The 21,794-nt window shown below is 43.1% G+C and overlaps 1 protein-coding gene across 17 annotated transcripts in view; it reads left to right on the top strand.

Annotated features, from left to right (window-relative positions):
* Window positions 1–21,794, top strand: part of kif1b (kinesin family member 1B) — a 278,399-nt gene that overhangs the window by 191,338 nt on the left and 65,267 nt on the right. For 13 of the 17 annotated variants that reach the window (XM_073032200.1, XM_073032199.1, XM_073032193.1 and 10 more), the window contains 6 exons: window positions 2,398–2,576; window positions 7,815–7,952; window positions 12,794–13,042; window positions 19,654–19,772; window positions 20,246–20,331; window positions 20,417–20,546. In XM_073032200.1, the coding sequence (XP_072888301.1) occupies window positions 2,398–2,576; window positions 7,815–7,952; window positions 12,794–13,042; window positions 19,654–19,772; window positions 20,246–20,331; window positions 20,417–20,546 (901 nt within the window). The remainder of the gene's footprint in view (window positions 1–2,397; window positions 2,577–7,814; window positions 7,953–12,793; window positions 13,043–19,653; window positions 19,773–20,245; window positions 20,332–20,416; window positions 20,547–21,794) is intronic. The other 4 variants (XM_073032205.1, XM_073032209.1, XM_073032204.1 and 1 more) reach the window with 1 other exon arrangement.

Raw genomic sequence — 21,794 nt, 5'->3', positions numbered from 1 at the left:
GCAAAGATAGAGAGGTCCGTTGAAGTCTGATGGTACTATTTTTAACAGTATTTATTGATAAAAATACACAAAAATAATATCAATGCAAACATACAGATAATATACGTCATCAATACTAAATCTAAAAGCGCGGGTATAATAATAATCAATAAGAAATAGCTCTATCATTGTCTAGGGGATAATGTATTGTCCGATGGAAATATTAAAGTCACTCAGTTCATGCAGGCTGCAGCTTTTTGGTTGGAGAGAGAGACAGATTTTTTTTTAGAACTTGCCAGCATTTCCTTTTTATGATGTCGATCCTTCAAAATCTCATTGGTGGCCTCTTCTTTAGCTAAGCCGTTTTTCCGTGGTAAGGCCCCAATCCCGGCAACGGGAAAGGACGCACGTGGGCCCTCCACCGGCTGTCGCTATTAAACGCTGTCACGGGATTTCTAGCGTTTCTCCTGGTGCGTCTGAAGGGGTTGTTCCCCAGACCCTCTTTTATACTTACTCACGGGGTCTCAGATGTCAATCAGGTTGGGATGATGCAATCCCTCAACCAGCCCACTCTGGTCATTCCCTGAGGGCTTCAATGAATAGTACAGTACTCAATACACAATTTCATCTCCAAGAGACAATGGCCGTTATCTGTGGCTTTGTATCACTGAGGGGCCAGGACATTCCAAAACCTTGAGGATTCTTTCTCATTTCCTGGGTCCCAGACCTGAATTAATAGCAATAGTGTGATTCTCAAAAAGGAGGGGGCTACTTTGTACCCTTCGGCCCCTCAGAGTTGTGGCACATTCGTAACACTTTGCTGTAAACGGATGGCCTTCAATTCTGAAACTGTGCCCTCTGGTCCTAGGCTCTCCCACTATTGGAAACATCCTCTCCACATCCACTTTATCTAGGCCTTGTAATATCTGGTAGGCTTCAATGAGATTCCCCCTCTTCCCCCCCCCCCCCCACCCCATCTTTGTAAACTTCAGCAAATACAGGGCCAGAGTTCCAAGCACTCCTCGTGCATTAACCCCTTCATTCCCGGGATCATTCTCGTGAGCCTCCTCTGGGCCCTCTCCAATGCCAGCACATCTTTTCTTTGATAAGGGGCCCAAAACCACTCATGGTGCAGTCTGACCACTACTTTATAAAGCCTCAGCATCACATTTTTGCTTTAATATTCTAGTCCTCATGAAATGAATGCTATCATTCTCTTGTTCCTATCTCCCAACACCATCACCTACCTGGCTGAATCTGCTTGTCATCCCTTACCCCCAAGCCCAAATTTTCTCCCCCCCCCACTCTTTGGTTCACCAGTAACCTCTGGGCACTGTCTTGTCTCTTCTCTTCCTCATACCAAGCATCTCCCCTCTCCACTCTCAGTCCTAATGCAGGGCTTCGACCTGAAATGCCAGCAGTTCCTTCCCCAACCACAGATGCTGCTTAACATAGTGAACCACGGGAGTGTAGCAGTTGGCGCGACGCTATTGCAGCTCGGGGCAGCGGAGTTCAGAGTTCAATTCCAGCGCCGTCTGTAAGGAGTTCGTACATTCTCCCCGTGACCGCGTGGGTTTCCTCTGGGTGCTCCTCGGGGTTACCTCCCGCAGTCCGAGGATGTGCGGGTTAATACATCAATCGGTCGTTGTAACTTGTCCTGGTGTTAAATAGGTGAATTGTGGGGCGGTGTGGCTGATTGGATCAGAAGTGGCTGTTCCACCCTGTATCTCTAAATAAAATAACAATAAAATTCTTCCAGCAGATTGTTGGTCCAGGTTCCAGCAGTGATAGTATCTTTTACCTCCATGTGACAAGTTTAGCTCCTTTTAATTTTTAGAAGCAAATCGGTCTTTTTGAAAATTTGGCTTGTGAGTCCAAATCAGAATTCATGGAAGGTTGCAAGTAATTTTGGACATAACAACATTTGAGGTTCAGTCTTATAAGTGGCTTGAGATCCAGAAATAAGGTATACGATATGTTGATGAATATTTACATCACATTTATTTATTGAGATACAGAGCGGAAGTGGACCTTCTGGTTTAATGAGACGCACTGCCCAGTAACCCACCTATTTAACCCTAATCACGGGACAATTTACATTGACCAATTAACCTACCAACCAGTATGTCTATGGACTGTGGGAGGAAACAGGAGTTCCCGGAGGAAACCCACACGGTCATGGGGGGAACGTGTAAACTCCTTATAGAGGGCACTGGAATTGAACTCTTACCCCCCCCCCCCCCCCGAATTGTAATAGCCTAATGCTAAGAGTTATGGTACTGTGGCACTATCTTTTTATACTCCATCTGTCTCGTCATTCATTCCGCTGGTTACTGATGTTCTGATCAGAACGGACACTCCATTGATAATCTAACTCTCCACTTCATGCTTCTTCCCCCCCCGTCCCCGTGCATTCAGGTACAATTCCAATTCGTGCTGCTCACCGACACACTCTATTCCCCACTCCCCCCTGAATTGCTCCCGGCGGAGGCAGAATTGGATCGGGAGGTCCGACTGTTCCCGAGGACCGTGGTCGCGGTAGAAGTTCAGGATCTGAAGAATGGAGCAACGCATTACTGGTCCTTGGAGAAACTCAAGTAAGCATGTCTTCAATACTTTCTTTTGGTATTTCTAATTACACTTTGTGTAACAGCATCCTGTATCATAAATGGGTAACACGCTTTTCATATCCAACTTAAGCTACACGTTTCCCTCATTGCAAATAATTGGAAAAAGCCCAACCATAGTGCTCTATGACCATTTTGAAAAGCCCAATTAATGAGAGAGCATTAAAACTGTACACTATGTGATATTAAAGAGCAAACACGAGGAAATCTGCAGATGCTGGAAATTCAAACAACAACACACACAAAATGCTGGTGGAACACAGCAGGCCAGGCAGCATCTATAGGGAGAAGGACTGTCGACGTTTCAGGCCGAGACCCTTCATCAGGATAGGTGATATCCTAGTTTTTAGGGTTGTTATAGGCGGGGTGACAAGCCCCCACTACCTATTAAATGCTCCTGATAGTGTGCGTCTCAAATAGTCTCTGAAAACCAGGTCTTGCTCCTGGCCTTCATGCGTGGCCCAGGTTCTAAGCCCGACGGAACGGTTTCTATTGACAAGAAAAGGGGCAAAGCCAGGTAACTGGCACCTTAAAACCAGTTGGTTTGAGCAGATGGGGCTCATCAGCCACGGTTGGCAGCTCATCTAGGAGAAGGAAAACTCTGATCTCAAACCTCCGCTGCCTTGTGGCTACACCCACTCACGGGGAAGGCTTCGGGAGTAGACGCCAAGGGGAAAAATCTGGAGCTGGGGTCCCTAAGACATTGAGTTCAATGCTGACTGGCAACTCGCCACCGGTGCCAAACTGTATCGGTCTCTGCCCTTCCTTTGGGCTCATCAGATAACGAGGGGCAGTTTGCTACACGGGCAACAGCTTGCTCTCCATATCGTACTGTCCAGCCTTGTGTATCCAGTCAGCTTAGGATGTAATGTCCACGAGCAACTCTGACCGACGGAGGCCCTCGCCTCACAAAGTCATATTACCAGCCTACAAGGCAATTATTACATCTTCTCCTCCTTCACCAGTGGAGTGCAGTTTGTCAAGTAATTTCCTGCTAAATCTCATCCACAGCAAAGTTATCAATCCAAAACTCTCTGGCAATATGAAAAGAGCAGGTGCTGGCAGGGTGGAGCTGTATCCCTACCAAAAGAGGTGTGAGGCACTCCTTCCCTCCGCTGGCCTGCTGGTCACCCTTGGGCGAGGTTTAACATCTGCTTAGCCCTCGATCAGGGTCACGTGAAGCCATGGGAGGAGGTGGTGGATGGTCGTATGAGCAGCTGGTGCAGATCACAAGTCCTGGGTATGCGACCACTGACACCAGGCAGGCCCTCTCTGAAGAGTATTGATAATGGCTGGGGTTGCCCGTCTTGTCAAGACACTGCCCAGAAGAAGGCAATGGCAAACCACTTCTGTAGAAAAATTTGCCAAGAACAATAATGATCATGGAAAGACCGTGATCGCCCACATCATGCAGCACAACACTTTAAAAAAAAACACAAGCTGGAAGAAAAGGTGATTGTAGGACCCAAGGCCACGTTTTGGTGAGGTGTGAGTAAGATAACTCTTGAGTTTGGTGTCTAACTATCGAACCACCTTTTGGATGTTGATTCCCACCACTCTCTGTAAGTTTGTACATTCTCCCTGTGGGTTTCCTCCGGGTGCTCTGATCTCCTCCCACGTTCCAAAGAGACGTCCAGGTTAGGATTAGTAAGTAGCGGGCATGCGGTGTTGACGCTGAAAGCACGGCGCCACTTGCGGGCTGCCCCCAGCGCATCCTCTGACTGTGTTGGTCGTTGGGACAAAACGACGTACTTCCGCCGTGTAGTTGTAACAAATAAAGCTCAGCTGAAAGCTAGGCTAGAAGAATTACGTTCCGCATCAAGGCAACTACTTCCTGCTTCTTTTAACAAAAAAGCAGCAAGATCCCGTGGTCGTCAAAGCAGGCTGATGGGATGGGGGAGGTGGTCACGGAGCACGTGGGGGGATCAAGTGGAGGGAGAGGTTTGTTGGATGGGCAAGATCCTGCCGCAAGAGGACATCTGACAGTAAGTGAGTCGGTGGGGAGGGGCGGGGTGTTGCGAGACCACCTGCAAGTAGGTAGGGAACCTTTCTTAAGCTCAGAGAGTGGGCAGGTGGTGGGGGAAGCCCTGACCCTGTGTTGATGGAGCTGCCAATATGGCATCATCAATGAAGTTGTGGCTAGCGACCATTAAGAAGTGATTCTGATGAAAGAGTCTTGGCCCAAAGCAATGACTATTTATCACCCTCCGTTGATGCTACCTGACCCAACACCAGCGGATGTCAGAATCTTCAATCGCCAGATTCAAACTTCACCAAAGTGTAGTGTTTTGATCGGGTCTTGGGTCTTACAAGCACAATTTCGTTCGGACATCATGGCTGCCTGGCGGTTAGCACAACGCTATTACAGCTCGGTGCCAGAGTTCAGAGTTCAATTCCGCCACCGCCTGTGAGGGCTTTGTACGTTCTCCCTGTGAAGCATGTCAGTTTCCTCTGGATACTGCAGCTTTTTTCCACAGTCCAAAGGCGTACCGGTTAGTAGGTTAATTGGCCATTGTAATTTGTCCTGCAGTTAGGCTCGGGTAAGACAGCAGGGTTGCTCGCCGGTGCAGTTCTTTGGGCCAGAAGGATCTACCCGTGCTGTATCACTAAATAAATAACTTTTGGATGTGCGTGTGTTGCTGTTATCATCGTGTATCTGTTTGTATTAGTCAGAAATAAAACTCACTTAGTCATGGAATTCTGTAAAGCTGAGGCTGTGGGGTCCAAAACTGAACAGTCTGACCTGTGAAACCTGTTTTGAGTCAGACAGCGTCTATAGTGGATGTTGTGTATTTAATATTTCAGTTATATTTGAGTAATCTTCTGTGTATATGTGTATGAGTATATATAATATATATTAATCATTCTTGTTCGTTTAAATAATTCTTTACAGATTGAATGTATAAGTCATTACGCTACACGTCTTGGGGACGCCTCCCTTTAAGTAAATATGAAGTTAGACCCGCATTCCCAGTGTCTTCGTTCGAATCAGTTTAATGTTTTGAAGCTACAAATCAAAGCAGAGAAGAATAAAGAGCCCAGGTTTCAGGCCGAGGCCTTTCACCAGAACTGGAGGAAGGATCCAGGCCCGAAACGTTGGCTATTTATTCCTCTCCATAGATGCTGCCTGGCCTAATGAGTTCCTTCAGCAGTTTGTGTGTGTGTGTATGTGTGTGTGTGTGTGTGTTACTCCGGATTTCCAGCATCTGCAGAATCTCTTCTGTCCTCTTTAATAAGTCGTCGCACAATAAGTAAAATGTGGACGTGGCCTGTGACTGGCTGTCTTGGTCTGTCTGCTTTGAGGGGAAGGTGAGGCAGCAAGTTAAAACGCACAGCACGTAACTGGTTAGCTTCAGCTTCCTTGGAGATGCTTTGTTATTTTGACTGAGAGTCGATGAGCTGAATGCCAGAACAGCCAGTACCAGTGCTGTTTGCCAGAAGCTTTCGACATCACTGAATCACTAGGATCACTGCAGTGTTCAGGAGTGTTTTTACTCCCTTTAATTCCCCTTCTAACTCTAATTAGTTCACTCGCTGAAAATTAGCTTTCAGACTGGATCAATTTTCTGCCAACGTTCTGCCTGAATTTTACATAAAATGGGTCTGACAGTCCACACATGGTGCAGAAGCATCTTGTACACTGCAGGGACATTCGTCTCTCTCTCTCTGCTGTCAGCTCTGTAGGTCGGTGGGTTGAATGAAGCAGGGTTTGAGCTGTGCTGATTCTGGTTTCCAACAGTGTGTGGGTTAGAATTTGGTGGGGGGGGGGTGTGGTGTCAGTAAACGGATTAGAGCAAAGACTGAAATATTCCGGCTGCACAATATGTATTCCAGTTCTAACCTGGACCCCCCCCCCCCCCACCCTCTTCTGCTCTGTCTCCTTCCTCCCCTCCCACCATTTGATTTTCTCCCTCCCTCTCACCGCTTCCTGTTCTCCCTCCCTTCCCTCTTCACCACCTCCTGCTCTCCTGCCCTTTCTCCCCTCCCCACAGTCTCTTGCTCACCCCCTCCTTCAGCTTCCTACCTTGCACCCTACCACGCTCTGCACTCCAGCCCCCGCTCCCCACCACCTTCACCCACCCTTCCTTCCTGCCCCCTACTCTCCCCCTCAACTCCCTCCCCTCCAAACCCCTAACCCCCTCCTTCCCTCTCCCCACTCCCCTACTACCCCTTCCCACATCCCCTCTACCCCCTTCCACTTCTCCCCCCTCCCTCTCCCCCTCCCTTTCCTGCTCTCCCTCCCTTCCCCACCCCACTACCTCCAGCTCTCGGACTTTCTCCACTTCCCTAAATCTCCTCCTCTCTCTCCCTCCTTCTCCCCACTTGCCCCCCACCCCCTCCCGGTCACTCCTCTCTTTCCGTACCTGCGACTTTGAGTTAGTTTGTTGGGTTGTGGGACTAAACACAAACACACTATTTCAATCTATGACATTGGTTGAGAAGTTTGGAAATAAGATTGGAAACTGGAGGCACAAGGGACTGCCGATGTTGGCACCTGGAGCAGTATGCGGGGTCGATATTGCACGTTTAGAACCTTAGCTAGCTTCGATGCCACAAGTGCCTGTGGAGGCCAAGGCCAGGTTGTTGGATACATTTAAAGCATGGGTTGAGAGGAGCTGAATTAAACCATCTTGCCCGTCGAGTCTTCTCTGTCATTCAATCATAGTCGATTTATTTTCCCTCTCAACCCCATTCTCCTGCCTTCTTCCCGTAACCTTTGACTCCTTGATTAGTAAGGGTGTCAAAGGTTACAGGGTGAAAGCAGGAGAATGAGGTTGAGATGCGTAATATATCAGCCATGATGGAATGGTAGAGCAGACCTGATAGGCCTCATGGCTTAATTCTGCTCCTATGTGTGATGGTCTTATCAGAACATCGAGGGAGGACAAGGGAAACACAAGAATGCAGAATAAAGTGTTACAAGTTACAGAGCAGGTACCACGCACATAGGCAATAAGGTGCAGGCCACAGTGAGGGGATAGCGAGGTCAAGAGTCCATGTCTCATAATAACTATTGATTGCATTGTTCAAATGGCCATTGGTACGGAGAGAATTTCTGCGCGGACAAATTATCCACTGGGGTATACAATAGACGTGCAACAAGCTTACAGGGGGCACACTTATCTTTGACACAGTAAGTGGTGTTTAACGTTTGGCAATGTTATAATCATGACCAGAGTGATTGACAAACACACTCTATTTGTGCAGGCAGAGATTGGAGCTAATGCGGGAGATGTACGATCGTGCAGGCGAGATGGCTTCCAACGTACAGGACGAGAGTGAGACCTTAATGACGGGCAGCGACCCTTTCTACGACCGCTTCCACTGGTTTAAACTCGTGGGAAGGTATGTCAGCTTCCTCCTCCTACGTCAAAGCCATCTGGCAGTCAGCTCGACAGCTGTGAGACCTGCTTTGGCCAAGATATCAGTTGCCCGATGAAATGGATATTTGGAGCTTTTTCAGATTTTTTTTTTCTCTCTGTTCTGTGCAATTAATGCTACTGGAAATTTTGCATCAAAACCGAGGGATTAATTTCTACTGAATGATATCATGAGCACAGGTTTCTGTGTAATTCATAAATGCATAAATCTCATCAAAAATTGTATTTTCTCTTAGGTTTGTATTTCAGAAGCAGTTGTGTTATTCAATCCTTACTCTTTAAAGCATCAGTTGTGCTAAAATCTCTATATTGGATTTAGCAAAATTACTGTGGACCCTTTGATTGTTGAAGTGTTTTATCTGTTTGAGTATTATCTACACTCTTGTGCTCTGTCACGGAACTATGAATGATCAAACTACATATAATTTCAGGACTATACAGCAAAGTTTAAAAATCACTGGGAGGGGATGTTTAACTTCAGCTTAAGGCATGTTTAGGAGTCTGGCCTTCATCTTGACAAGACCATAAATCACAGGAGCAGTGTTAGGCCAATCATCTCATCAAATCTGCTCCACCATTCCATCACGACTGATTTATACGATGATCTTTCTGCTACTCTTTTCGTTTTTGGTTTCGTGGCTACCTGGAGAAGAAGAATTTCAGAGTGGCACACTTTGACGATAAACGAGCCTCGGAACAAAAGACTGCAGGTGCAGGAATCCGAATAGAAAACTGGAATTACCTTGGAGCAACAAGGTTCAAAAGGATTTATTTTGTTGAAAAACGAGGGGTATGAGAGGCTGATTGATACTGAATTTGTACGCTCTCCCTGTGTCCGCACGGATTCCTCCCACATCCCAAAGACATACATGTTAGGGTTAGTAAGTTGTGGGCGTGCAGTGATGGCGTCAGAAACATGACGACACCTGTGGGGTGCCCCCAGTACATCCTCAGACTGTGCTGGGTGTTGACTCACTCTGTGTCACTCTGTGTTTCAATATTTTGATATCCAGGTCACAAACCTAATCTTTAAAATCTTCTTCAAAAATCTATTAGTCCCATTATGCTATCCGCTTCCTGCAGGTTATTTTCCCCTGAGTTGTTTAGCCAGTTTTCTTCCTGAAATTCCTAATCGACTCTTCTTGGTAGAAACAGTGACATCTGGATTAAGGTCACGGTGCATCTTAGACCATAAGAAATAGGAGCAAAATTGGTCCATTCTGCCCATCAAGTCAGCTCTGTCATTCCATTGTGGCCAATTCATTATCCCTCTCAATCACATTCTCCTGCCTTCTTCCTGTAAACTTTGATGCCCCGACTAATCAAGAACCTATCAACCTTCACTTTAAATGTACCCAATGCCTTGGCCTCCACGGCCGTCTGTGGCAATGAATTCCATGGATTCACCACCCTCGGGCTGAAAAAATTCCTCCTCATCTCCATTCTAAATGGGCGCCCCTCCATTCTGAGGCTGTGCTCTGTGGTGCTACACTCCCCCACCATCGGAAACATCCGCTCCACATCCACTCTATCTAGGCCTTTCAATATTTGATGGTTTCATTGAGATCCCCCTCATTTTTATTAACCAAGATAAAGGGAGGATGTGAGGTCGACCCTCACATCTTCTCTCTATCTTTGCCTACCATTTTAACATCAGGTATCTGGTCTTCACACCACATGCACATCAGGGTGGCTTCTCTTTGTTCACAGTATCTTGTACCCCTCGTTTTTCAACAAAATAAATCCTTTTGAACCTTGTTGCTCCAAGGTAATTCCAGTTTTCTATTCGGATGCTGCAGTCTTTTGTTCCGAGGCTCGTTTATTATCAAAGTGTGCAACTCTGAAATTCTTCTTCTCCAGGTAGCCACGAAACCAAAAACAAAAAGAGTAGCAGAAAGATCATCAACCCCCCCCCCCCCCCCCAAATTCCTCCTCCCTGCGCAAAAAACAAACAAAAATAGAACGGTCACATTGACCCCCAAATCTCCCTCCCCCACTGATGGCACAGTAGCATATTACCAGTGACCCGGGTTCAATTCCTACCGTTGTCTGTAAGGAGTTTGTACGTTCTGCTGGTGAGCATGCGTATTTCTCTGTGTCCTCCCAGAGGCCAAAGATGTGCTGATCAGGATTGGAATTATTACATTGTAGGCTTGCTATTTTGGCACTGTAGGCTGCTCCCAACTTATACTTGGACTGACGAAGGGTCTTGACCCGAAACGTTGACTGCTTCTTTCAACAGATGCTGCCCGACCTGCTGAGTTCATCCAGCTTTTTTGTACGTCTTGATTTGACCACAGCATCTGCAGTGTACTTTGTGTATATACTTGGACTGTGTTGGTCTTTGACATAAATGACTGATTTCACTTCACCCTGTATGTTCTAACGTACATATGACAAATCACGCTGATCTCTAATCTTAAGTCCATGCTGCCCATCACCAATCTTCGATTTTAAATCCATGCTGCATAGACTTGTTCAATGTTCAATCCTTTTTCCTTGTTAATTTCCAGCTGCAGCCCAGTGTCGCTGAAGCTCACCATATCCATAATCTTCAAGTGGGAGAAGTGTTTGCAATTATTTTATCCTGTTGTTGGATGCTGATGTTTTTGATCCAAGGTTCTTTTGGAAGTCACGAAAGAGGCACAAAACTTGTTGCTTATTAAGAGCTATTAGAACCAAAAGGATTGGAAATGGAGAGTAACGGGGTCTAGTAGGGGAAGGGAGAAAAGTAAAGAATAAAGTTGGCTAGGTAGTGTGTTCTATTCTTTTTATACTATAGATAAGAAATATTCCATTCAAATTTTTACATAAGAGTTAACCAATCAGATAGCCCCCATTCAAATAATGTAATACCAAGAGAGGCTTTCAGCGTCATACAAATGTATATACTTATTGTGGTCGCTGGGAAGCATCCTAAACAGTTTCTGTACATGTGTAGAAGTAGTTATATAAAATACAAGCAGGCAATTAATTGTTAAGCTGCACAGGAAGTAACAATTACACAGCTTAATCCAATGCCCTCCTGATGTGTCCATTCATTTTTAGAGTCTTTGGTTGTGTTTCTCTCCCTATCCTTCCCTATGGTTTACTGTTCACACTTTGAGACAGTCCAGTGAGGTAGTGAGGGGGGCTCCTGTATAGCTGGAGGTGCCTTATTTGTCAGGAAATGTTAAGCCAAATTTGCACTTTCAGATGTACATCGGGTCTCGTGGTACAATTTTGAATACCAGTTGACCTTTTCCCCTCAGTTTCACGTCTAATTATCTCTCCGTTGACAACAGACATTGTTCATTTGGTCGCTTTGTGGGGGGAGAATTCTGTGAGCCAATCGGATGCAGCGTGCCCTGTGTACAACAGTGATCACACTTTAATTGGTTGTGAAGTACTTTGAGATGTCCTGAATACAAGAAGGATGTCAGAAATTGAAGTCTTTAATTTCTATTTTTGATTATTGCATGTTGCTATAAAGGCTGTTTAAAATCTTGTCTAATTTTCATTGCTGCTGCACACTGTTTTTCTTGTGACCGTTCTGGTGTTTGGGTCCCACCCGCCACCTGCCAAACAGACCAAGCACTCCCCCTATCACCTACCTACCTACCAACCTCTCCCCACACCTGTCTAATGACTTCATTTTCTTTCCTGACCTGTTTATTCCTGTGTTGTTTAGTGTCTGGCTGCCATAGTGGATCTAGTTTTATACCTTTGGGATCTTGCTTTTTAAATGTGTCCAGTTTCCAACATCCCATCAATAGGGACTTGACCTTGGAAGAAGTGATCTTATGATAGGTTAAAGGGTCAGCACAACATCATGAACCAAAGGATATACTGTGATATAATGTTCTATGTTCAATGAACAGACCGTTTAATGCCCCACTGTAAGATCTGACATGGATCACCACTCAATGTCAGATTACTTTCAGCCAATGTGTTATACTGACACCAGGCAGACATCGCCTTTCTCGAGCTGAAACCTTAATTCTGCTTCTCCTTCCACAGCTTTACCTGCGCATTTACAGCACTTTATGTTGCTTTTGCAAAAAGTACACCGATTATAAAAAAAACTTTTAACTCCAGCCTTCCTCTTTATCCTTTATTTTTGGCAACGTTGTACTGAGATTTAGGACTGAATTTGCACAGTTAATGAAAGTGATTCTACTTCTAAAGGAATTATGAATTGGAGTACTTCTAAGGCTCAGGCAGCATGTATGGAAAGGAGTAAACTTTGCTCTCACTGGGCTTCAACTTCCAGCTTGTACTCCTTTCCCTCCTCCAACCTTACCTCCGGGCTTCTTGTCCCTTCCAATCCTGAAGAAGGGTCTCGGCCGGAAACGGCGACTGTTTATTCCTCTCCACAGATGCTGCCTGACCTGCTGAGTTCCTCCAGAATTTTGTATGTGTTACTCTGGATTTCCACCATCTGCAGAATCTCACTGGTTTACTTTCCAGGATCACCGGTTTTTTGTAATAAGAAACTGAGGTTCTCTTTCAGTTTAATTTCCCAATGTAAATTATGTTCTCAAAAGTAAAATACTGGTACATCGTTGGATATTTGATCCATTTAAGAGAAGCAATTATTTTTTTAAAAAAATGCTCTTTTCCTTTACAGCGTTCGTCTTTAATACTCGCTTCACTAGGTCTCTAATGTTTTAACATATTCAAGTAAAGTATAAAAAGCAAATTGTTCATTCTAGCTTGCAGAGTTTGAAATAACCATTAACACCCAATTTTTTTTCTCTGAAATAAAAGTCAGTCATGACTTGTGCAATGGAAAATAACCCTTTCTTACCCTTAACTACACTCCAGTTCCCCAATTTTCCACGGCTGCGTGAACGAGCATGTTGCTGACCGCACACCCTCGCCCACCTTCTCCACAGCTGATTCTGACATCACCGAGCTTGCTGATGAGCAGCAAGACCAGATGGAAGATTTGGACGACGAAGCCTTTGTGGATGATACTAGCTCAGATCTGGGCAATGAAGAGGCGTCCGACATCTTCAGCGACGGACGGGATCCGTTTTATGATCGCTCCCCTTGGTTCATTTTAGTGGGAAGGTTGGTGAGGTTCCTAGGAGAACACTGGGAAAGGGACTAGCTCTTTTCATTGGAGGTGTCAAAGACAATTGTATTCGTTTGAGGAGGATTGCTTTATTTCTCTATTTAGCTCATGGAACTGGAGATTTTCATTAACGTTTTGGAAAGAAAAATTCACAATCCACAACCCCATCTGTTCCTTTGTAAATTGGTGTCTACCTTCTCAAGTGAGGACATTTAACATTCCTCATTTTCAAAATATTTGCAGCTAATGCTGCTGGCGTCAGCTCACCCCAAACAGATTAAGGGATTTGTGTCGGCTGTTTTTAAGCTCTGGATATAAGATAGTACTCCAGTCGCTATTACTGATAAGAATAAGAACTGAAGTGCATTAAGTTGACAAGCTGCTGCTGAGTAAAATGTGGTTCTAATCTCTATATATAGTTCATGAGAATTACATTTACTTTGCAGCATTAATAATTATTTTTTTCCCTTAGTAATCTTGACCTTTGTGTTATCCTTCTGTCGATAATTCAAGCTGGTTAGCTGGCCCCAAAATATATAAATGCAACAAAATAGATTGCATCGAAGTCAAAGTTGTTCACTTGGGATTCATTTGGGTCCTTGTGACACAGGATTTTGACACATCTTGTGGCTGAAACTAGTTTTAGGAACACACCTATTTTTCCCTGGTCTGAATATTTTTAAATGATCCAAAACACACCACTTCCCTTTTGGGTCTAGCTTGCATTTGATGCTTTCTTAGGAATTTAAAAAAAAAACACAAGCGATCAACTCAATGCATAATTTGCACTTGCGTACTGAAGAATTAGGATTAAAAATCTTGAATCCCCTAGTCTGCATCTCCATGTGTTAAGGATTAACAAGAGAGAGTTGCTTTCTTTAAAAACTTATTCAGATACAGTTGATAAGTCAAAGTGACACTTTGCATTCACATTTTAAAAAAAATAGGCTTCAGTTAGTCTCGATAGACCCTGGATTTGCGCCTTGGAAAGTTTCCAGGACGTAGGCCTGGGCAGGGTTGTATGGGAGACCGGCAGTTGCCCAAGCTGCAGGCCTTCCCCTCTCCACGCCACCGATGTTGTCCAAGGGAAGGGCACTAGGACCCAAGCAGCTTGGCACCAGTGTCGTCGCAGAGCAATGTGTGGTTAAGTGCCTTGCTCAAGAACACAACACGCTGCCATAGCTGAGGCTCAAACTAGCGACCTTTAGATCACTAGACCAGCGCCTTAACCACTTGGCCACGCGCCAACACACATTTACATAATTTTTTATTTAAAAAGCAAATTCCTCTGGTTAATCTTTAGCACATGGAGGTGTAGACCAGGGGATTCAAGATGGTTTATTGTCATTCTTCAGTACGTGTGTGTAAAGGAGAGGAAAATGATTGTTAGTCTGAATCCGATGCAGATTTAAAAAAACACAACACAAATAAAGAACATTATTTTTAGAAAATCCATTATAAACATATGTTCAGTGGTCGTTTGCTGCTGTAGCCCGTCCACTTCAAGGTTCGACGTGTCGTGCGTTCAGAGATGCTCTTCTGCACATCACTGTTGTAATGTGTGGTTTTGTGAGTTACTGTCGCCTTCCTGTCAGCTTGAACCAGCCAGTCTGGCCATTCTCCTCTCTCATTAACGAGGTGTTTCCCCCCACAGAACCACCACTCACTGGCTGATTTTTTTTTTGTTTTTTCACATCATTCTCTGTAAACTCTAGAGACTTGTGTGTGAAAATCCCAGGAGATCAGCAGTTTCTGAGATACTCAAACCATCCCATCTGACACCAACAAGCATTCCACGGTCAAAGTCACTTGAATCACATTTCTTCCCCATTCCGATGTTAGGCCTGAACAACAACTGACCCTCTTGACCATGTCTGCACAGTTTTGTGCATGGAGTTGCTGCCACAGGATTGGCTGATTAGATATTTGCATTAACGAGCAGGTGTACAGTGACCATTGAACGTAGATTTAGAAGCAATCCAGGGATGTGAAATACATTATAATGATGCAACCTCAGGGAGAATAATACTTGCTTTTTTCTAGCTGTAATACGGCCATGGTCAAATATTTTATTGACCTATTAGTGTAAAGCAGATAAGAGATGCATAATTTTTTTTTTACCTAATTCCATGAGCTAAATTAACTCTATTGTGTGACTGGGTTGCAAATGGAACCCATAATAAATACGTTGAATGTATACATCATTTTCTGAAATATTGAGGGAGAAGATGCAATTTGATCTCCTTGTAAATTTATGCAGCAGAACTTTCTTATTAGCTCAATGAATTTTGCCAGCCATGTTTATGGGTGAATATACTTGAAGGATTGAATCAGCACTAAAATTGGGTTAATTCCTCTCTCCAAAGCAAAGAACAAGTGCTGCCATTGGAGATCATATATTTAAAAAATCCCAAATTGGTTCAGAATCAGAATTGGGTTTATTATCACTGACATGTGTTGTGAAATTTGTTTTGCAGCAGCAATACAGTGCTAGGCATGGAGTATTACTCTGATTTACAATAAGAAAATATTTAAAAATATAACCAGTGCGAAAAGTAAGTTGGTACTCATTGGTTCATGGGTCCATTCAGAAATCTGAAGGCAGAGGGGAAGGAGCTGTTCCTAAAATAAATGTGATAAAATTTGACTGTAGCTCAGGCAATTTGGATGTTAATATTATTTCCTGGATCATTTCAGTGCTTGTACAGAGCTCCCATGTCAGTAAAAATAAATTACGGTTCTTGTATGATTATTTCCATTTAGATGTGTCTTTACATTCCTCAATCTATAATCTGATCATCCAAAACCAAATATTTAGCCCAGAATGGAATGGCCTGTATTTTTGGCATTTTGCTGGATATTAAGCATATTTAATAAGCAGGTTTTGCTGGATGAATTGTTTGTTGAATTTACTTGGATTGTTAAAAGAGCTTGTCCCCGTTACCATCTCCCATGGCATGCTGGGGCAGTACGACAATTTCATAGTTCCAGTTTCCTCGTCATTAAAAGGATTACTTTGTAAAAGTTGTCTGCTGTCCTCAAATTACATATGTGCGTTTTACTAGTTCAACATTCCTTTAATATTGGCTGTAATTTTTACTTTTTGATTAGAATTTTATTTGGAAGATCGTTTTGTTTGAAATTTGTTTATCAACATGCCATTATTTTACCTCACCAATCTTACTGCTGTTATTCACCCTCTTCAGTCTGCTTAAAGAGAGGCACATTAAGTGTAGACGTTACTATGAATTTCAAACTGCATTTGATGAGAGTGACTTTCTTCTTTTCGATGACTTGGCAATTTCCAAAAATTTGTTCGGTTCGCTCTTTTCAAAAAGTTGATGTGCTTGCTGAGAGATCATGTTTGAGGAGGAAGGCAGGATGAATTGACATTAAAGCATTGTAAACGTCCTTATCAGATTCAGCATCAGGTTGAATATCACTGACACATGTCGTGAAATTTGTTGTGACAGCAGTACAGTGCAATACACCTAAAAACTATAAATTACAATAAGATATATATTAAACTAAATAGTGAGGCAGTGTTTCTGGGTTCATCGTCCATTCAGAAATCTGATGGCAGAGGGGAAGAAGCTGTTCCTAAAATGTAGAGTACTTTTACAGACAAGTGTAAGTGTTTCTGATCAGGCCTGTAAAATGTGATTTCTACATTGGCGGTAGCTGGGAAAATTGCAACTTGTACACTACAATTGTTTCTTAATTTTGATAATTTTTTTTTACCATATAATACTAAAGTATGGTTGTGCTAATAAATGCTGCAACTAATACTAATGAATCCTGCCAACCTCTTTTGGATTCTTTTGGATTATTCAAATATGTAAACATTAGCGCTTTTTTGCTTGTTTTTTCTTTCTTTCTGATAAGCTTTTGTAGTAAGTGTGCTTACTGACTCGAAGCAGACTGAATAAGGCTCATGTGATTCATTTCAGTTCCATTCTGGGTCTTTTATTTGTCTCATTTTTAATCTTCATAATGCTAGTTTGCCATATTTACCTGTTTTTACGATGTTTATTTCAGTCGGATTATAATTCATCTTTCTGTTTAGCTTTCATTTTACAGCACTCTCCCTCCCTGTCCCTCTCACACAGTTGGAAGATGTGTGGGTCGGTAAAACAAATCTGTCCGAAGCTTTGGCCATTGTGACAGGGGTTGGGAGTGGGTTGAGGCAGTAACAAACCATAGCTGTTATTCATATTTATAACCCATCTATCTGAACAGTAAGGATCTGCAGATATCCCATTCAGTGACGAGGCTTAAGGCACCTTGAAGACTGACAAAGCATAGCATGGTAGATCCTAGTGATTTCCAAAGGTTCGAAAGCCAAGAATGAGGCGTAAAACTTGCTGCTTACTTCTGCTTTGTTAAGTGCTGCAAGAACAAAGAAAAGAGAGCGAGAGCAAAGAATTTGTGATAGTCTTATCCAAAAACTAGCTCTGGCTAAAAAAGCTATAGCAATTAATCTATAAAATAGCCAGATTCAAGTAGTGCAAAACCTGAGCAGAAATACTAAGAAGTTTGTAGAAAAATACAGAAGCAGCTAGACTACAAATGCTGGAAAATTCATCGAACGGTTACACAGATATAGGTGATTATATAGAAATACATGCAAGGAAAGGAAAGTTTAAAAACCAAATCTATAGTTTAATGCAGTGTTTTCTTTTTTGCAGATTTTGATATTGCTATTATCAGTTAATAGCCAGGGTGTTGTTCCTTTAATTATCTTTTGGTTCTAATCGTCTTGTCCAGGTTAAATAACAAATTTTGAAGAGGAGTGACATAGAGAAGTAGAATAAAGTTCAAAGTAAATTTATTATCAAAGTATATATATGTCACCATACACAACTCTGAGATTTGTTTTCTTGTGGGCATACTCAGTAAATCCAACAACCGTAATAGAATCAATGAAAGACTGCACCCAACAGGGCAGACAACCGGCGTGCAAACGACAACAAACTGTGCAAGAACAAAAGGAAAAAAATTCAATATGTAAGCAATAAATATTCAGAACATGATATGAAAATCATTAGCAACTCATAACCAAAACTTTGAACTTGTTAAGTTCAAGGCAAATTTATTATCAAAATACATATGTCACCACATGCTACCCTGAAGTTAATTTTCTTGCGGCCACTCACAGCAAATAGAAAGAAACACGATAGAGTCAATGAAAATGTGCACAAAACAAGATGGACAAACAAAAAGCTGAAAATACAAAAAGAAAAAAAAACCAAATAAAATAATAATAATAATAATAAATAAATATTGAAGACAGGACATGAAGAGTTCATGAAAAGTGAGCCCATAGGTTGCGGGAACAGTTCAGTGATGGGTGAGTGAAGTTGAGTCAAGTTCCCCTGGTTCAAGAGCCTTATGGTTGAGGGTAATAACTCTTCCTGAAATGTTACTGACTAGTTATGAGCACCTCCTGATCTCAGGTAACGGGATTAAAGTTGGCTGTCATCTATGCCCCATTCCGGACTGCTGCATTAAACATGTCATCTGCCAGTTTTGCACTGTCACATTAACATGGTCTGTCAATACAATGTAGTCTATGGCCACGCATTGTAAATCTGCAGAACTAGCAGAAATAAACTGAAACTGCAGAAACCTGAACAAAGTTGGCAAGTTGGGCTTTATGTAAAATTGGGAAGATTAACTTCAATTAAATGTGTCCAGCAGATAACACGAGAATCTCTAAATTCAGATTAAGTAAACTCAAATCAAACTTGATCTTGAATTTAAAAACCAGATGGTTTTATAGTATTTCTAGCATAATGGTTTTTGAAATTCATTGACGTTGGCAACCTTTATAGCAAATGTGCCTTGTTCCTAAATTTAACTCTTTCCTTGAGGCATTTGTTATCTAATATTCCTTACTGCCTATTACACGGCTGGTGTTTAGGGCAGCATTGAAGCTCCTTCATCTCCGGTGGTGTTCAGGGCTTCCTTTATCGTGTCAGTAGCTTCCTCTCAGTTTTCACTACCGTCCATCAGGAAAACCATCGCACTCAGATGTAGGAGGATTCTTCATTGCTCTTTCCGTAACAATTTTTTTGACCTGTCAGTGTTGTTAGTCGTGAGCTGAAGTCCCAAACCTGGAGGTTCATTGAACCATTCTTAGTCTGACCTCTGCCCCTTGAACCTGTTTGGCCTGGGTGATCCTACCAAGAGGCAAAGCATAAAGCCCAGACTCCAGCCAGCATAGCTCTCTGGGTCATTGAAGCATGCATACCTCCAAATCCAACAACGAGGTTATGGTCCTCTCTTGAAGGTTGTTATCTAAGATACAGCTGAAATGTTGCCTTTCCAGCAGCCTCATAAATGCTGTGGAGGTCTTCGACCAGTAATCTACTCGAATGATGTTTCTTGTAGAGGTAATTGGAAAAGCTCTTTGCAATTTTATCCTGGCTCAAAGTTCTCACCGATTCATCTTCCTGCACTTTAAGATACCTATCTTAAAGAGAGGTGATTCAACAATATCTGCATATCCTTACTGTCAGGTGTTGCAAAGATTCATGCAGGATTCACAACTTTAAATAATATTTTGTCCCCATCTTGTCTTTCTTTTTTTTTCTCTCCCCCCCAGGGCCTTCGTTTACCTCAGCAATTTGTTGTATCCCGTGCCCCTTGTTCACAGGATCGCAATAGTTAGCGAGAAGGGAGATGTCCGGGGATTCCTCCGAGTGGGTGTGCAGGCCATCACAGGTAGGTGTACCGGCAATGAATTCCTCGAGGCTGAGGCCTAGTGAAAACTAAAAGTAGGTAGTTTGCCTGAGGTGCCCTTATTACACCATGAGATTGACTCTTGTGATTGATTCATTTATTTTTACCGCCATCCCAAAGTAATGACTTCAATATCTTCTGTGGTTTCTAGAAGGTAAACAGAAGGGCAGCCCGATGGTATAACGGTTATTGTGACAATATTACTGTTTACTTACCGCTGCTGTCTGTAAGGGTTTCCCCTGGGTACTGTGGTTTCCTCCCACATTCCAAAGACATACAGGTTTTCATTGGTCACATTGGGCAGCACATGGTGTTCCTCCAGCATATGGATGGTGTTGTTCCAGATTCCTGCGGAATCTCTTACGTTTATGATTTGCTCCTCTTATCATTGTCTTTGCATGTCCAACTCGTACTCGTTTGGAATTCACCTAAATGTTTTGTGTTTGAACTTCCAGCTGATGACGAGGCGCCAGATTACGGATCGGGCATTCGCCAATCCGGGACTGCTAAAATCTCATTCGACGATGAGTACTTCCAGGAGGTATGGCTATCTCTCAACCTACCGCTGTATTTAATGCTTGTTAGTTGAAGGTTCTGACCAGCACAAATGTTCGCTCGAATTGCAGAGTGGGGTTTCTTCCATGGTGATGTCACGCTCTGGGCTGTCACTGGAGGAGCTCAGGATTGTGGAAGGGCAAGGTCAAAGTGCAGAGGTCGTTACCCCATCAGAGGAGCTGAACAGAATCAACGAGCTCGGTAAAAAATTTTCAGTGAACCTTAAATAAGCACGACAGTGTAAACAGTAGCAATGGCTTTTTCAGACTGCTTTAGGAGTATAATGAGATTATACCAGATGTCCAACTGAGTTCATTTTACAGAATTCAATATAGTTCCTTCATCAGAACGGAAAGCCATTTCAATAACCTCATCAGGGTTTGGTAATATAAATCGTAACATGCACAGCTTACTGTTAAGTATTTCTTCAGAATCCTATTGGGAATTGTGCAGTACCGAGCAAATCTGGTGCTTAAAGCTCATTCTGTGGCACTCAAACTAGGTTAGAGCAGCAGGGAAGGGCAAGGTAGCGGGATTGTCTCGGTGCAAGGGGGCGGAGGGGAGGTGGAATTTGCATCCAAAAGCGGTTTATATTAGAGAATTAGGTTTATATTAGGAAAAGTACCGTAGTTATATTAGGGAATTAAACTGAGAAGATGGAGAAAAATGACGGAAGGGGAGCACAATGGGTACAGTGACCATAATTCAGTATGTTTAAGTGGAGACACTTATCAACCTCCACTTTTAATATACCCAATAAGTTGGCTTCCGCAGCCATCTGTGGCAATGAATTCCACAGATTCACCAGTCTCCAGCTAAATAAATACCTCCTCATCTGTCTTCTGAGGCTGTGCCCTCTGGTCCTAAACTCCCCCCTCTATTGGAAACATCTCTCCACATCCACTCTGTTTAGTCCTTTCAATGTATGATACATTTCAATAAGGGATATGTATGTATGTAAGTTTGATTGAGATTCAGCGTGCAATAGGCCCTACCAACCCTTCGAGCTGTACCGCCCTGATTTAACCCTAGCCTATTCATGGGACACTTTACAGTGACCAATTAACTTACCGACTGGTCCGTTTTTGGACTGGGGGAGGAAACTGGAGCACGCAGAGGAACCCATGCCGTCACAGGAAGAATGTGCAAACTCCTCCAGGCAGCAGCAGGGTTTGAACCCGGGTTGCTGGTACTGTAAAGCATTGTGCTGACCACTATGCTACCATGTCACACCAGAAAGGAGTTTACCACTAAACATAATTCCCTTTAACTGCTCAGACTACCTGAACAGAGATCATGAGTATTTTTTAAAAAAATATTAACGATTAGAGTCACAGAGCTATATGACACAGAAACAGGCCATTCGGCCCAACTGGTCCATGCTGTACAAGATCCTGGCTAGTCCATTTTGCCAGTGCTTGGCTGATAACGTTCTAAACTTTCTAATCC

Source organism: Hemitrygon akajei, chromosome 29 (assembly GCF_048418815.1).
Source record: "Hemitrygon akajei chromosome 29, sHemAka1.3, whole genome shotgun sequence".
NCBI classification, from domain to species: domain Eukaryota; kingdom Metazoa; phylum Chordata; class Chondrichthyes; order Myliobatiformes; family Dasyatidae; genus Hemitrygon; species Hemitrygon akajei.
The sequence above is the reverse complement of the archived record's forward strand: the minus strand, read 5'-3'. Positions and strand labels throughout refer to the sequence as shown.